General features: G+C 43.7%; 1 long non-coding RNA gene and 1 gene segment (V, D, J or C); one reads left to right on the forward strand and one right to left on the reverse strand.

The window, feature by feature from the left end:
• Positions 1 to 1,303: 1,303 nt before the first annotated feature.
• LOC122464647 overlaps positions 1,304 to 17,964 on the reverse strand; it is a 49,870-nt gene continuing 33,209 nt past the window's right edge. The window contains exons 2-3 of the long non-coding RNA XR_006288865.1: positions 17,854 to 17,905; positions 1,304 to 1,462 (exon numbers count right to left, since the gene is read on the reverse strand). This is a non-coding gene — a long non-coding RNA (uncharacterized LOC122464647). The remainder of the gene's footprint in view (positions 1,463 to 17,853; positions 17,906 to 17,964) is intronic.
• LOC119565469 lies at positions 2,101 to 3,461 on the forward strand. The segment is given in 2 exon segments: positions 2,101 to 2,578; positions 2,688 to 3,461. Coding segments are annotated over 2 exon segments (414 nt in total).

The raw sequence follows: 17,964 nt of genomic DNA on the forward strand, positions 1-17,964 counted from the left end.
TTGACTGCAAATATACAATTGCAGATCCATCCTATCTCAGTAGAGGGCATTAGTACACAGATATAATAGCCACTGTACACCACTCTATTTATGGAACAGGGGGAAAGTATTACACTGAAGCAGGAAGTGATATTCCACTACTTCATATCTGGGAAACTCAGGGAGAGCAGGATCCTGGGAAGTGCTTAATATCTTCAGGAGGGTTCCTAGTGCTGTACTGGTGACAGCACCCCTCAGGGCAGCACCTCCCATCTTCAACAGGGAAAGAAAATAACCTCCAAGAAAATTAGTCTTCACTGTGCCATCAGCATGGCTCTGCCTGTCCCTTCATCTTTTTATTAGTTTCAGTCATAGTGAGCTGTAGCTCACGAAAGTTTATGCTCTAATAATTTGTTAATCTCTAAGGTGACACAGACTAACACGTCTGCTACTCTGAAACCAGTCATAGCTAGGAACCCCAGTCACAGATCTGGTCCACACTGCACAGGGCACTGTACAATCCAACAAGCAAGTTTGCATCCCTGCCCACAAACATCTTGGTGCTTTCTTCCAGCACTTATGTGTGGAAGGCCCCCCCTCCCCCACTCCCTAAACGACTAGCCTCTTCTTCTTCGAATCCTTCTCAAGACACACTCCTGCTGCAACTCCTACAAGAAATCCGCTGGCAAATAATGACTCTGGTTGGGGAAGGCAGGGGGATAAGGTATATTTAAACAGGAAGTACCAAAAATTCTCTACTGGTGCAAATACCCTTGTAGACTGAAGATCTTTGGGACAGTCAATCCATACATTGCTATGTGTAGTACCTCACACAATGGGGACACCATCCGGACAGAGGCCTCTGGGAACCACTGTAATATAAATAATTAAAAGACCAATCCTTCATTACCCAGACTTCCACAATCTACACTGGTCTAAAGATAGCGGAAGAGTTTGCTTCATGCCAGATAATGCTCTTTGATAAAAGTAACTTTGGATGACTTACCATAACTCAACCTTATCTTAAATTAGCATATGCAGCCAGCAAAACCTCATCCCGTGTTAACTAAATGAGTCACCTCCTGTCCCCAAATGTAGCTCTCTGTCCACCCCAACACAACAGTCACATTTCTGATAGATGCAGCACCAAGCAAAACCTGTAAAATGTTACTACTTCAGGTTGTTATTCTGGCTTCGGTTTTGTCCTGTAAGTTTCTTTTTTACCTTTTTTCTACACAAGTGTAGATTACTGAGTCACCATGCTCCAGATTCATGCTAATTTCTGGGTTTTTTTCTTGCCCTCTTTCTAGACGGATGTGCACAAATACGTCCGAGACAAGCTCAGTTGTCCGTTACCAGGGCAAAAACTAAAACTGCACGTATAGTCTGTGAGGCTCTGGCATTCAGAACTTCGGGAGTGCTGTTATACACTGGTATCGACACAGACCTGGTGAAGCTCCAGAGCGGATTCTGTACATCTCATCTGAACAACCTCTCTTTGACAAAGCCTCCGATGACAACAAGTTTAATTGTGAAAAGAAGCCTGACCAGCCCATCTCTACCCTACTAGTAAATGAAATAGCTCCTAACGATGGAGCTACCTATTATTGTGTCCACTGGGATCGCACAGTGTTAGAAAGCCATAGACAGCCTGTACAAAAACCTCACTCTGAATACTGAGCTATATCCGATCAAATGAATGAAACTACAGCTACGTCCCTGATTTTGCCATCAGCTGTAGAAACTCCCCACTAGCTTATTTTAAAAGGTTTAAAAAAAAAGCAACATGATTAATAAAAATCTTTATTATGAAGTAGTTAAGGCTACCACACACATAATGTACCTGATTCAAGGTCAGAAAAACCAAGTACCATGACCACAGCTCCTATAATACCCCTGATAGGGAGGGTGGAGGTAAGTGTAGTGTTCAGTGATCACTCAGTGTTAAAGGGTTTGCAGAAGATCTGCTTTTCTCTGCGCCAGATTCCAACTGGCTATTCATAGCACCAAACGCATTAATGCCCCATCCAGACTCTGTCTGGGAATCTCAGACCTTACAGGCACAGTCCCCTGTACCACACAGGGAATACTGCTGAAGGCTTTCATTCTAGGAAAAGAATAATCTTTAACATAGAAACAGGCAGTGATTTCTCTTCAATGGGATGGCAGCAAAGCACTTAAGATTAAACATGGGCTTAATGCAGATGCTTTCCTGAATAAAGGCTTAAATAAGAAAGGTGGGGTCTACTGCACCAATCAACATGAACCCTCCATTGTCCATCCTCTTAAGAAACAATGGATATGGTCCTATGTTCTCTGGAGCATCTGCTTCATACTAGACTTATTGCTGAAACTCATGATGGCTCACTTTTGTCTTAATGACTGTCAGTCAAATTAACCTCACATGGAAATGACACACCTACAACCCACAGAACTGTTCTCGGCTGCTACTTAACTGAGTCATTTCCTCTCCCCAAAGGCACTCGGCCCTCCATCCGAGATCCTAACTTACAGCCTTCTGTTTCTTACATGCAGGCTCAATTGAAGTCAGTGAGAATGTTACTGGTGCAGGTTCTTATTGTGACTTCAATTTGGTCATGTAAGTTGGTTTTCACTCTAGAAAAATCTACAAATATGCAGATTACTGAGCGACAACCAGAGAGCCTCCAAATTCATGCTTCTGATATTTTTTCTTCCTTTCTTTGTAGATGGAGCTGCACAAGTACAATTGACACAAGTTCAGTTATCCATCACAAGGAAAACAATGAAAACAGTAAGCATTGACTGTAAAGTTTCTGGCATCAGTTTTGGTGATGCTTATATACACTGGTATCGACAGAGACCTGGAGAAGCTCCGGAGTGGATACTCTACTTTAAGTCACAAGCTGATAAATCAAATTTTGACAACAACAAGTTTAGCGTTGACAAGACAACTGCAAAATCCACCTGTACCCTAACAGTAGACAAACTAACCTACAATGACATGGCTACCTATTACTGTGCCTACTGGGATCACACAGTGTTAGAAAGCCATAGACAGGCTGTGCAATAACCTCACTCTGTATTCTGAGTCACAGACTTTCAAAAGTGTACAAATGAAAAAAAAAACCCAACCCACATACATAGTTGCCTTCTTAATCTTAATCACCTGAAAGCACAAGTAGATACTCATTTCCTCTGAGCTAGATACAAGACCATCACATACAACTGATGTTTTTAAGTATGGCAGGCATAAATTTGAAAGGGTGTAATAAAAGCTAACTTTTATAGGTACAGCATAGCATCTCATTGACCACATCCTGGAGATACTTATAGTATAAGTCAGATATCCAATTCCTCCTTCATTTCTGGTTAATCATCTTTAGAAAGCCATTCCTATCAAGTCCCTCCTTGAATGTTCGACATGCTTGCTACCATTTCTGGGGCTCGATACAGGGGTTGGGACACTCAGACCAGGGGGCTGTTAGCAATATTGGTTTTAAAACTATTACAGGCAGGGACAACCTTTGGACGATGTTGGTCTGCAGAAGATCCCTGATTGGAAGAGAAAGCTGGAACTAGGGATGCTGCTGCACCATCTGGCTTGAAGTGGTTTATGCTTTACACTTTGGTTCAATGGCTCTCAGCACCCTGACTATATACAAATTGTTCCAGCACCCCCAGAGATGACTGCTGGAAGTTTGCCCTGCCCAGGAATATCCCTGATGGTCTTGATGCTTAAGAATTTTTTATAGAGGAGAAAAATCACTAACCAGGAGTGGGAAAAAATTCAGCCAGACATCACCATGATTCTGATCTAGGGTGCAGAAACTTGCTGACAATGGAACTGCCTCCACCCCCACCCCAACCCAACAGACATTATGCCATGCATGCTCAACACCAAGATGCCATTGTCACCAGGAGAGTTTTCACATGGTACAGCCACTGGGATTTATTATAATGCAGTCTTCCTGCCATAGCGCTGTAATACTAGTGTTGGAATAACTGTACTACAGTGTGACAGCTATAGAAAGAAGAATATGTGGAAATACGTACTTAAGCTTGCTAAACCTGTAGTCCCAGATCAGATTTCCTCCCACCATCAATGCAACAGTTGCTAGAATAAATCAAAAGTTGCACATTTAAATCCCCTCCACCCCCGCTTGGATCACACATGATGGGGAGGGTGGGAAGGTTGGAGGAAGGGGGAGCAGGGAACTGGCATGGCTTCCACCTGCAACTGACTCTAAGGCCACCCTATACCATATAAATATCCTCCATAACAATAGTTTTATTGCTTGTAACCCAAAACTCTATCCCACTTATGCTGCAATTTCCCCCCATAGTAACAACAAAGGTGGCAGCAGTGGCCACTTCCGAGCTGCAGCTCTGGCTCCACTGGTGCTTCCTCTCCAGCGCATTCCCTAGGCCCAAACAGATCCTCAGAGCATGGACTTAGGACATTCCCCAGCCCCGCTAGCCACAGAGTCTGTTCCAGGGTCGAGTCCAAGTCCTGGCTCTGTTCCTGCTCCTCTGCCACCAGAGAACCCTGTGGTGCTGTCCTCATCCCCTCTGCACCAGTCTAGAACTCACACTGTCCCAGCTCAAAAAGCCTGTCATGAAAGAAGGGAGGGATCCATACTCAGGGTGGTGGTGAACACCCAGTTAATCTCCTCGGAGTAAGGGCAGGTAGATTAGGCCACTGCCGGACTTCTGCTTACATCCTTTGCCTTGTGATAGGCACCCTGAAGGTTTTTGATTCACTCCCCACACTGGAGAGCCATCTGCTGGATCCCCTCCTCTGCCAGCCTCTTCGAGATGCTCTCGCACAGATGCTGGTTTCAGATGCACCTCCCAAAATCATGTTCTTTGCCGTGCTCACACCAGAGAGCAACGATGCTTTGACCAGCTAGGACATGCTGGGACAGCATCTTCTCAAGCTGTTCGACTGAGCTGAGCAGAGCAGAGGTGGAGCAGGCTGGATGAAATGAGGGGTTAAATGCTGACTTGGTATAAAAGCCAGTAGAGGTGAATAGGAAGTTAGTACTGTAGATAGAAGGCCAGAAAATACAGCCCCGGGGAATTCTGGGATGGCATTAGAGGACTATCAAACCTGAGCTCCACAACCTGGCATTCAGCTGCATCCCCACTGAAAAGTGGGCAGCTTTGGTCTTACCTTAGAGCAAAATCCAGGCTATAAATCTACACTCCCAGCCAGGCAAGCAAGCCCAGGTTCAAAAGACATAAAGGGCTGGGCATAAGGGTTTTGTGTGAGGAGGAGAGAGGGGTTTTGGCTAAAACCAGGGTAAGAGCCACGGTAAATCTAGAGTGACAACACACCCTGAAAGACATAAATCTGCAGGCAGCCACAGGCACCTTTCTACAGCAGCGTTCCCATACTTGCTTCCAGCAGTGGAACTGACCCAGGGGTAGAAACTGAGAGAAATTTTAGGGAAAAAAAGTCTAGTGTAGACAGATGAGGCTAACTGACATTTGGAAATGGCAGAGCCGAGTGGAAGTTCCATTCCATCATTTAATGAAAAGTACAAAATCCATGACCACTGAAATTGTCGCGATGCTACTCACTGTGGCCTTGGCACTCCCTGGCGGCAGCAGGGATACATTTCAGATCCTTCTATCCCAAAACACAGCCCCCTCCACTTGGGCTGAGGAAGAGTTTTCTTTAGCTGTGAGCAGGACTGGGTTTATGCCACATAGCTGAGCATTTGGGGTACCATCCTTGTTCTTTGCACATATACACTAATCAGGGTATCACAGTATCTATCAAGGCTTTTAAGAACATTTGGAGGAATACAGAGAAGGAAAATCCTACTCTCATACCACAGTCTGGTGGCCCAGTAGCATCAGTCAATAATTTGTGCAAGTGCAATCAAGCAGAATTAAAGGTCAAGTGGATCCAGAGATGACACTTTCCAAAACAGGCTGTTTAAATAGAGAAACTGCTACCCAGTCCCTGCACAGCTTATTTGTAACTCATTAACAGATAAAGGAGTTTCTTGGAGGAAAGCTATTGTGCATTTGGAGTTTTATAAGAGAGTGTGTAAGGATTTGAGGGTGGGTTTGAGTTGGTTAGGAGAATAATGAGAGATTAAAAGAATTTGTTATATATTAGCCACCCTACCCAGGAATAATATGTTCCCTTACCAGCTCCAAACCCATCCCCACAGTCCCCTCCACTACAAACCCATATCAGTTCTATAATCAGTCTCCAGAACCCCCTTCCCAACACCTCTTTGTGGGGTAGGGAAAGAAGTTCATATTGGTTTTTCAGCTACAAAGGCTGAAAAGAGAACAGTGAATCTTCAGATGATCTCGGCCACTGTATTACAATAATTTATACATTCTCCAAAGTGCGACGTATACCTATGTCTTAACATTAATAATAATTAAATATGCTGTCAAAGGGTAACTCACCATCAAAATACCCCCATGTGGCTGGCAAAGTCGTCTCCTCTGGTTCCCCCTGCCAACAGCCACTTCAGCCCTGCTGTGGTCTACTCCTTGTGCCTCAGCCCTCCACCAGGTCACATTCAGTCCTACCCCTTCCAGAGTTACAGAGCGTCACACAAAACAACAGTCCAATGACCTTATGACAGATCTTCAGCCCAACTTGGGGGCTCAATAACCCTTATACCGCTTATCTCAGGGGGCTTTTATGCCACCTTCCTTGACAGCCAGTAGGGCAACATGGGCAATCAGGCAGGCCTGGCCTCTACTCTGGGTTTCAATACAAGAACCCTGTAGCAAGCAGCTACAGACAGCCTACTCCTCCCAGCTAGCATTCATCCTTAATTCACCCACCCAGACCCAGACCCAGCATAAATTCTAAGTTAGGCCTGGCCCACCCTCCAGATGCAACTGGATGCAGTAATTGCTGTCTGGCAGGGGCTCAGGTTAACTCTTTCTTTGCCAATGTGCAGTATACACACCATCACATATGCTATTTAATATCTCATAGGGATGTGCTTATATTATATCTTTAAAATGAAACCTTGTGGCAACATTTTACCTACACATTTGAAGCAAAATTACATACCAGCAGTTAAGTGTACAAATGGCCTTTTTTGGAAGACAGGATAAGGTCCGTTATTAATGTACACGACCACGTCTCATATCTCAGTAGAGGGCAGCAATAGCACACAACTGAACTGACAATGGCCGGTTTGCACCCCAGTGACTATGTGTACGCCTGAGAGAAGACGCAGACTCAGATTTGTAATGGAGGGAGCGTGCTCCGGCCCAGCCAGCATGGACATCGATGCTGGCCCACGTGAGCAACTGAGCACAGATTCAGGCACCACTAGCACCAATGAAGCATGCTCATAACCATTTCACATGCTCTCCTAATATGCCTGTGCTCAGGGGCATGCACAAGTGGGGGCAAGCAGGGGCACAGCCGCCCCTCAGTATTCATCTAAAAAAAAAATACGCATTTCTGCTCTAGCTCCAGCCCCAGCCCTGGCCACTTCTCCAGCCCTGGCGGCTGATCACTGTTCACTGCCCCAGCCCTGGCCATGCACTGCTCCAGCCCCAGCCCTGGCCCCTGACCCGGCCCCTGCTCCAGCCCCAAGACCCCAGACACTGCTCTAATGTGCCCATCCAAAAGTGGTCAAATTTAAATTCCTGTGCATGTCCCTGCTTCCTGTGCCTGTAAAACAAACCAAAAATAAAACACCTGACAGATTGCATCGAATCCCATCTGATTTCCAACAACTACATAAGTTTTACTGTACTTGCGTTCACTTCTGTTTTAGTATATGTAGCTGCATTACCTGGAGAACACAATCCTTGATTTGCAAACATTTTTACCCCTCCAGTTGGTTTATGGAAACAGATGAGACTTCAGCCCCCTCCCCCTCCTGGGATTTTAGCTTCTGACCACCTGACTACATACATAGTTTGACTCTTCTGAAAACTTACCCCCACACATCTGCAGCCAGAAGAGCTATCATTGGGCTTAAACAACCCATTTCCTCTCCCCATGTGCACCTCTCTCCCTGTCTCTCCAATTGAGGGGTCACTTCAGAGTCCTCTGTTTCAAGTTCAACCCAACCAGTGAGAATGTTACTGCTGCAGGTTCTTATTGCGACTTCGACATGGTCTTGTAAGTCATTTTTCCATTCTGTTCTTTCCCACATGTACACATTCCTTCAGCTTCCAGACACGTTCCAAATTCCTTCGGCTTCAGGTTTATAATATCATTTCTCCTTTTTCTTTTTAGGTGGATATTCACAAATAACTCTGATACAAACTCCATTGTCTGTCACCAGAGCGGTAACTGAAAGTGCATATATGCGGTGTAAAATTTCTGGCAAAAGTTTTAATTTTAACAGTGCTTATATACACTGGTATCGACAGACCCCTGGGGAAGCTCCAAAGAGGATTCTGTATATTCGATCAGAATCAGTTACTATGGATTCAGGCTTTGACAGAAAAAAGTTTAAAGCTGATAATTATGTTTTTGCGTCCACCTCTAAGTTCACAGTACACCAACTAACCCGAGACGATGCTGCTACCTATTATTGTGCCATCTGGGATCACACAGTACTAGAAAGCCATAGACAACCAATACAAAAACTCACTGTGCATTCTGAGCCAAGTGTATGAAACCAGACACATCTCTTATCCTTCCTCTCAACTTGGAACCAGCTGCAGAAACTCCTGACTGGTTTCTGCAATATGACAGGAAGAACAGCAGCATCGGACTGCAGTTTTGAAATACATTTTGTAACAAATCACCACGACACCATTCAGAGCTGGCCAAAGTTGTTTTCACAAATAGTTTATTCCCCCTCAAAAATGCAATTTCAGTTTGACCAAAATTATTTGCAAATTTGGGTTGAATTTACCAATAGTTTCGCTGAAAAAAAAAGATTTTTTTTAAAGTTGAAATTTCAACATTTTCAAAATGAAACATTTGACTTTTCATTTTGAAACATTTTGTATTGAAATTAAGTCAGACTTTTTTTAAAAAAAAAACACCTAAATGGTACAACCCTCCCCAAAATAAAACATAATGAAACACAAAACAAACAAAAAAATGTTTTGGTGAGAACAAAATGTTTCATTCAATCTGAAATGAAAATATTTCAGTTTTTCATTTTGGGGAGAATAATCAAAATAGGTTTTATTTTGGGTTGAGCCAAAAGAAATTTTGGAGGGGATTTTTCAGACACTTACACACATGCTTAACTTTAAGCACCTGGATAGTCAACCATCTCTGGAGAGCAGACAGTCACCTATAGCAGCAAAACATTGCATACGTATAACTGTTTGTGCAAATGAGTGTTGGCTGGTAGAACGGCATATTTGTTTATAAAAGCCCTAGACTGAGGCTAAGATCTGAGGCCTAGTCTACACTAGAGGCACTACGTAAATGCAGATGCTCTGATGCACCTGCGCCGCTAGAGTGCGTCTGGTGAAGACGCTCTGTGCCGAAGGGAGAGAGCTCTCCTCTTGGCATAATTACTCCACCTCTGCAAGAGGCGAAAGCGATGTTGGAGGTAGAGCATCTCCTGCTGACCTAGCGCTGGTGTGGACAGCATTTTGGTTGCTGTAACTTGCGTCGCTCAGGGGGGTGGCTTTTTCTAACTTACGTCGCTCGGGGTGTGTTTGACTTAAGCGGTAGTGTAGACCTGCCCCCAGGCTTGACAATATTCACCCCAAAACAGGAAGGACGTGAAAGTAAAACTAGGTTGCATGTGGGTGATATGAAATATATGCTTGCCTCTTCCTGGTATTATGATAGAGTCATTACTTACATGATCACTTGCTATTTTTGGATAGGATCCCTACCTCATTCAGTGAATCAGTAGTTATTCAGAATTTCTCTTTATCCTCTACATCCATTATGTGGCCTGAAGCCTTATTTAATGCAGACCATCCAAACATGGGCATTTCTATGGTACGGTCACTGTAGTATCTGGGTACTTAAACATTAATGAATTTCTTTTCACAACAGCCCTGTGAGATTAAATGGTGTTATTAACCCCATTTTACTGTGGGGAACTGAGGCACAGAAGGATTATGGCCAAAATTGTCAAAAGTGTCCACTAATTTTGGGTGCTCAACCTGAGACATCTACTGCCCGATTTTCCACTGTACTTCACATTTTCATAGCACTTGATATGTTCAAAGCACTGCTCCGACCAACTTCAGTTCCAGTCATGAGCGCTCAGAGCTTCTGCAAATAAGGTCCCATGAGGCCACCCAGAAAAGGAGACGCACATAATGTGTGTCCAGCTGTGAATATTTTGCTTTAAGTGACTTGCCCAGCATCACACAGGAACTCTAAGGCACAGGCAGGGATAGAATCCAATTATCCCTGTTGACACCCAACTGCCTTTATCATGAGACCAGCCTTCCCTTTCCTGCAACCCCCTCCCTCACCCATCAGACACCTTCCAAATTCTGCAGCAAATGAGTCCAGGGTCCTACATACAACAGCCTCCTCCAGTACACAACCCTGATTCAACCCCAGAGCACCAGCCACCCTGTGCACAAAATGAAACAGGAGTCCTGCGGAAGAAAAAGTGTGTGATCATGTAATTAAAGACTATATCGTAACACATATACATAAGGGGACCAAATTAAGGTTGCCTGGGCAACATGAAGTCTGGCATTTGCTAACTTCTGAGTGCTTGATTTTGCAACCTTAATAGTCTATTAAAGTAGTCTTTTTTTATACAGTGTCCTAATTTAAAAAACAGAAACAAAAATAGAGGTTCCTTTCATAGACCTCTGTCACTTCTACTAACAGAGTAACTGGTATCACTACTAGGCTGTTATCCTCTATGTGGATCAGGCACTAAAGGGGGATGATATACACGTTACAGGTATTTGCTGAAAGAAGAGAAATACTGAAACTCAGGATTCCTGGGTTTAATTCTTGGAACTCCAAGGACAGATTAGGGTCTTTGATTTCCACTATAATAATAAAATTTTTATTTTCATGATTTAGGGCCTACAGGCCCCAACTGAAAGAGAGGGGTCCCACTGTGCTAGATGCTGTAGACCACAGTGAGGGATGGTCCCTGCCTCAACGAGGTTACCATCTAAATAGACAAGACATAAAAAGAATCAATAATCTCCTGTCCTCCAGCTGTAAAAAGAGAACTATGGGCCAGATTTTCAACAAGAGCTGAGCACTTCTCCCTCCAGCAGAACTCGACAGAACAAGTGGGTACTCTGCACCTCTGAAAATCAGGCTCTTGGTAACTTGCGTGTGGTCATGCATGGCATTTGTGGCGTTGCTGTGAATTGAGTTCAGACCTCCTGTATCCTAGTTCAGTGCCTTAACCACAGAGCATTAATAGTGGGAAAGTGCACTACAATTCGCTATATGGATCTTCCCCTTCCTGGAAGGAGAATGCACTAAGGCTGAAATTCTCAGCGGTATTTAGTCTCCTAACTTCCATTGAAATCATCCTAATCACTGCATTAGGATCTGGACCTAAGAACCTAAAATGGTTAGTGGCTCGCTCGCTCTCTCTCACACACACACTCTCCCTCTCTTTCCTCCACCCCCAACCCAACAGGAAACCAGCCAGTACAGTAAGAACAGCAGCAATATTCTCATTTCTTGCTTTCTTCAGTCAGGACTCGGTAACAGTATTTTTGTTTTGACCAAATTGAGCACCATTAACATTGATAACTCTCCTTCCTGAAAAGGTGCAACAAGTTAAGGAGACATGGTGGGATGTCTGGAAGCCCTCTTTGCTTGCTTCTTCCCTGGTAAGTTTACTGGACACATTAGCTGTAGTTAGTGATTTTATTCTGTATTTATTCAAAACAAAAAAACCCAACATGGGCCTGAATCTCGAGTCCAATGCAACAACTCGATGCTTGTGCAATCCCAATAAAGCCAATGGCATTGCACTGAAATAAAACTGGTGTACTGAAATGGGGAAATCATAATCCTGGATGACAGATTAATCCTGGATGCTCACAGATACAGGGTCTGATTCTTCACTGCCCTGTACCTTGTGTAATTATTCACACCATCTTTGCCCACGTGTAAACAGAAATTGATTGTTCATTCACACTAGAGATAGAGGCTTTACCCATTTCCCCCTCACAATTATAGAGACATAAATGGCTATACAAGGTGCAAGGCAATGGATAATCAATCCCATGTACCTTCCTCAAGAACTTACAGGTGGCAAGGCCATGTACATATTACTGCTCTTGGAAGAGGGAAATGTCTAGGTGCTGTCTCCTCATGGCTGCTTTCTCTCTTTTTGCCTTCCAGCTGTTCTGTGGGCCATTCACCTGGAGCAGGAGCAGATCTCGGTCACAAAGCAGCCACTTCAAGGCAGCTCTGCCAAATTCACTTGCAAGGTGTTTGGTGGATCGGACTCTACCTACATCCACTGGTACCGACCCCAGCTGGAGAGGCCCCACACAGCCTGCTGTACCTCACTCTCTCTGGGTCAGAGTTAAAGCGAGAGGCAGGCTTCCCCAAGGAGAAATTTTCAGCCTATGGGACAAAAAACATCTCTAACTTGTTGGTGCACAAGCTGGAAGAGACAGACAGCGGCCGCTATTACTGTGCCACATGGGATTTTACACAGTGCCACAAGCTTCCTGCAACCCTGCATAAAAACCACCACAGCTCTGTGTGTGGGACTCAACTCTCATGTTACTGCTGCAGCAGAGCAGGCTGAGCCCTGCCCCTGGCCCAGGCACACCAGCCTACACAACAGGCAGAGCCTCAGTCCCACAAACCACAGCCAGCGTGAACTCCCGTTCGGCCAGCCCAAGTTGTGTAGGGATTTGCCTGGGCCAGGGAAGTGGGAGTTTGCGCCACCCACTAGGTAAAGCTGACATCCAGTGACTGCCTGCCAGTACTGGCTCCATCTCTAAAGGCAGAACAAGTGATTGAGCAGTCACTACCCATTTGACTTCACAAAGTAATGGGCGACCAGAGACACTGGGGAGTGGGAGAATGGGGGAAAATGGGGTGGGGACAATAAATAACTGGGGAGAGACTTGGGGGGGGGGCAGGATAAAGTGAATAGGGAAGATGAGGGAAAGACATTTTCTTGGTTGGAACAAACAGCAGTTTGCAACTCCACTGGGAATTTTCAGCACATCTCCACGGCTGGAGCTGTAGTGTACACAGAATACAGGAGTTTTCTACTCAGTTTCAGTGGCCAAACATAAAATAACTAACTTGGCTCCTCTGAATGCACATGTGTGCCATGCTCGAGGAGTTAAGACAAAAACAGCAGCAAAATTTATAGCTTACAAGCTCTTCATTGTAAATGTGAGAAGGGCACAGGAAATCGTGGGGGGCTTCGTCCCATGGAAAAGGGCCCGATCCTCATATTTATCTGCACTGCACTCGATGCAAGACTGAGCTTGGTGACAAAGGTGGCTGGATGCCATCTCTGTGCCCCCATAGTGCTGGGATCAGCTAGTGGCTAGTTTTGCTCCCCCTACACCTTAGCGCATTTAGTTGTGCCCTGCTAGGAATGGGAGTTGTGGGAGTTAGGGATCAGTGTAATGCAGTACCTCCCTCTAGCCATGTCCATTACAGCAGAGTGGAAATGGAATACCTTATCCTAGGTTCCAGGAATTCCAGCCGCTCCTGAGAATGGATAGGTTTTGGCTCACACTTATGTCCTCTGATAGCTCATTTCACCATCAATCACTTTTGACTGAGAACTTTTTATCATCATTACAAATGAGCAAATGAAACTGGTTATTGTAGTGTTATTCGATGTGTGGGGCTCCTGTTAATATCAATGGATTATATATGGTACTCACTCACATATAATTTAGAGAGTAATACATGTGCCTGTGGCACCTTAGAGACTAACCAATTTATCTGAGCATAAGCTTTCGTGAGCTACAGCTCACTTCATCGGATACATGCAGTGGAAAATACAGTGAGGAGATTTATATACACTCAGAACATGAAAAAATGGGTGTTACCATACACACTGTAAAGAGAGTGATCACTTAAGATGAGCTATTACCAGCAGGAGAGCGGGGGGGGGGGGGGGGGGGAGGGAGGGGAGAAAGCCTTTGGTAGTGATAATCATTCCCCATGTTTACTTCCCACCCCCCTCTCCCCCACTGTTCCTCAGACGTTCTTGTTAACTGCTGGAAATGGCCCACCTTGATTACCACTACAAAAGGTTTTCTTCCTCTCTCCCCCCCCCCCCCCCCCCCCCCCCCCGCTCTCCTGCTGGTAATAGCTCATCTTAAGTGATCACTCTCCTTCCAATGTGTATGATAACACCCATTTTTTCATGTTCTGTGTGTATATAAATCTCCTCACTGTATTTTCCACTGAATGCATCCAATGAAGTGAGCTGTGGCTCACGAAAGCTTATGCTCAAATAAATTGGTTAGTTTCTAAGGTGCCACAAGTACTCCTTTTCTTTTTGCGAATACAGACTAACACGGCTGCTACTCTGAAACCATACATGTGCCTGTCACTTACAGACACCATTCAGAATGTCCAGTATAGATTAATATCCACTCAAGTTCTTGGCATGTATGTTAAGGAAACCATTTGGTCCACAACAAATCATGAACATGGGACATTTACACAAGTGTGGTACTTACATATTTATTTCCAAAGAATTCATTACTATGTGGTTAAAATTCATAAAATCATAGCGGTTTGAAATGGAAAAGGCCTATTACAGCATCCAGTCCATCTTCCTGCCAATGCAGAACTATTCCCTACAAAGTATTTTCTAGTGTTTTGTCGAGTCTAATTTCAAAGGTCTCCAAAATGGGGCTTCCATCATCTCCTTTGGGAGAGGATTCCATGCCTGATTGAGATCAATGTCAGTAAGTTTTATTGATATTTTAAGTTTTCCATATTTTATGACTCCTCACTGGTGTCTACAACTCAACCCAGTTTTGAATCATATGCAAGTTTTGTAAGTGTATTGTGCATGCCATCCTCTGCATTAGCAAAGAAGATGTTTGGCATTTATTTTTTCTTGCATTAAACATTGATTAAAGCACTTTGAATTCTGTACCTAAGTCAGAACTATTAAAAATAAACTGAACACCTTCCTCAGACAGAGCTTATCCTGTAAAGCACTACGTAACCCTGGAAGTGCTGAGGTCTCTCATTAGTGCCTACAGATGATGATGAGAGCACCCACTACCTTTTAGAAATAGCTTACTATCTGGCAGGATAGAGCACCTTTCCATTGGAGATTTCAATCAAGTCATAATAAGATTGCATACTTGAGTCGGGTAACTGTTTTCCTCCTGGTCTCTTCAACACTATAACGGTTTTAGTTGGGGATTGGTCCTGCTTTGAGCAGGGGGTTGGACTAGATGACCTCCTGAGGTCCCTTCCAACCCTGATATTCTATGATTCTATGAACGGTAATTATATAATATATATTTTAAAAAGTTATGACCCAGTCCTCATGCAAAGTTATCCCACTGTGTTCCTCAAAAAAGAATTTTCGAAGGGCTGTAGCAAGCTCTGGAACATGGACCTGGGCATTAGAAGCTGAGATTTCTCAAGTCTACCTTTTTCAGAATGTGCTCCTTCCTGTAACATGGAGCAAATGGTGACGGGAGAAAATGACCCAAAAATTTTAACTGAATTCATATTGAACCATTAACACCTTATTTTGTGAAGCTACAAGACGTCTTGAGAATAAAAAGTTTATACAGCAAATTTTCCCCCCCTTCCAACCTCCCCAGAACACAAATATCCTTTTAACAAAACAGGATGTGTCACCTTTCAGCTGCTTCATCATCAAGACAGGAAACCAACAAATTGCTGTTTAAACATCTAGCAGGTTTGGATTCAAATTACTTCACCATTATTGCAAGGAGCTTTTCTGTAAGCAACAACAACAACAAAAGTACACTCAGAAGAATCTTTTCCCACATTCTACTATTAGGAATGGGATTTTCATTTTACTGTGGGTGGGATTTAAAGCCATAAGGCCCTGGCCTTGTGAGTTCCTGTTGCCTGTAATGGGAGATGCAGGTGCTCGTCACCTTACAGGACAGGCCTTTTCAAGTTTCATCCAGAGCCCAGTGAAGTCAGTCGAAGAACTCCCAGTCACTTCAATGAGCTTTGGATCAGGCCCCCAGACATCCACAACACGCTCCCTGGAGACTTTCACTCACCCTTTCGCAGAGGCACTACAACTTCTGTAAAGGGGCTCTCTCCAGATGCCAAGAAGAGGGATGATGTTGATTCTTCAGAGGCAAGATTGTTTGATCAGGAATATTGTATATTTACAGCAGTCATTACAGTGTTTCCATCCTAGAACTGCATGTTTCCATATAAACTATCTGGTAAAATTAAAATCAGAGAACCCTATAGATTTTTATCACAAGGCCATTTAACAGGATATAAATGTGTATGAAAATAAGTGCACACCAAATGAATTACTATAAATTGAATGTTCTTGTTTAAATATAACTGAGCTTAGAGGAAGATGGAGCATTATCAGACTACCTGAGGAATTGATTCTGAAAACCACCATCTATCCTGAATGAATCCACTTCAGTCAATGGGATTATTAATGTGGGTCAACTTACTCAAAACCTTCCTCTCCCTTGTACATCCCCATAAGAGTCAGAGGTAAGTTAACCCTTAATTAACAAGGCACGGCTCAGATAATTCTCATCATCAGCAAGAATTCTACCAGGAGGCTCTCAGTCTCATTTAAACGTCCGCACTCATCCACATCCAGTACAGCCCTCTTTGTGAGATCATTCCTGGTCTCATGATTAGAAAATGGCTGCCTGTGTACAAACTATGATTTTTAAATCCTTGGAATTCAGACCAAGTTTCTCCGGATGACCAAGTTCAGGCTCCTAAATTCCTTTAGGGATCTGGCCCTAACTCCCTTTCCCCAGCTAGGTCTGTTCAAAGAAAGGTTATAAGAAGTTTGTGTTGATGGGGGAAAAGGTATATTTCCCCCTCCGCCCCCCATCCCAGCCCCAAAAAGCAGGGACAGTGCTGTAGCACTCCATCTATATACTTAATCACTATGCTTTTGAAATATGGTATATTTGTTGCTGTGTTTCTTTGGAGAGTGTTCAAAGTATATTCATAATGTTCCAGATTTTAAGGAGTTCTCACAATAGTTTATTGTAAAGATTAATCAGCTCTTTGTAGAGGGGCAAGGACGAGGCTTATACAGCACTTACTTCTCACTATAACCCTCAAAATAGGTCTTAAGTGGGGTTAAAACTGTGTAAGGACCTTGTTCTGGCTCTCTGCACAGAGATGAAGGTCACCCAATAAAGTTACATACTCTTGTGCAGAGGGGGGAAATAGACACCAACAGATACCCAAAGGGGAACTCACAGACAGGGTATATATAGCAACAGAATTCACAAACAGCATACGAAACCTCTAATGAAACAATGGGAATCTACTGATTTAGGTGAAAACAAAAAGTTAATCCTTGAGGCAACTCTGAGTTTGGATGACGCAAGAGTGAAATTCAGTGGAAGCACAATGTGTTTCTTTAAGAGATTCCTGATTTCTTTTCCTTGACAACAATTCTATTAGATCTATAAACTTGAGGAGAGTCTGAGTTAAGAGAGGATGAAAAATTCCTAAATAAATTCTCCCTAGGAATTGGGGCTTATTCCAGAACTCATTGAAATCAATTGAAGAACTTCCCAATGACTTCAATGGACTTGGCATCAGACCCTTAGTGATCTATTTTCATCACTGCTTGAAAAAGTTCTGTTAGTTGCCTTTTTCATGCTGAGAGCATTATTCCTTGATCAAATCTGCTGATGTTTATGTTGAAAAGGAAAAGAAAGGGGGAGTGCACAGAACCTCAATACCCGCAACTATTGAAGCTTGAGAGGTCACTCCTTTCTTTAGGCTGTCAGCAGCATGAGGCAGGTCTTTACCTCTTTGTTTTCTCCCCAGGACCCAGATCCAGCACAGTATCTCAGGTTGCTTCTGTAATATAAGTAATAAACAACAGTAATAATAATCAACACTGATCCTGAAACACACCC

Source organism: Chelonia mydas, chromosome 2 (genome assembly GCF_015237465.2).
Source record: "Chelonia mydas isolate rCheMyd1 chromosome 2, rCheMyd1.pri.v2, whole genome shotgun sequence".
In the NCBI taxonomy this organism is placed as follows: domain Eukaryota; kingdom Metazoa; phylum Chordata; order Testudines; family Cheloniidae; genus Chelonia; species Chelonia mydas.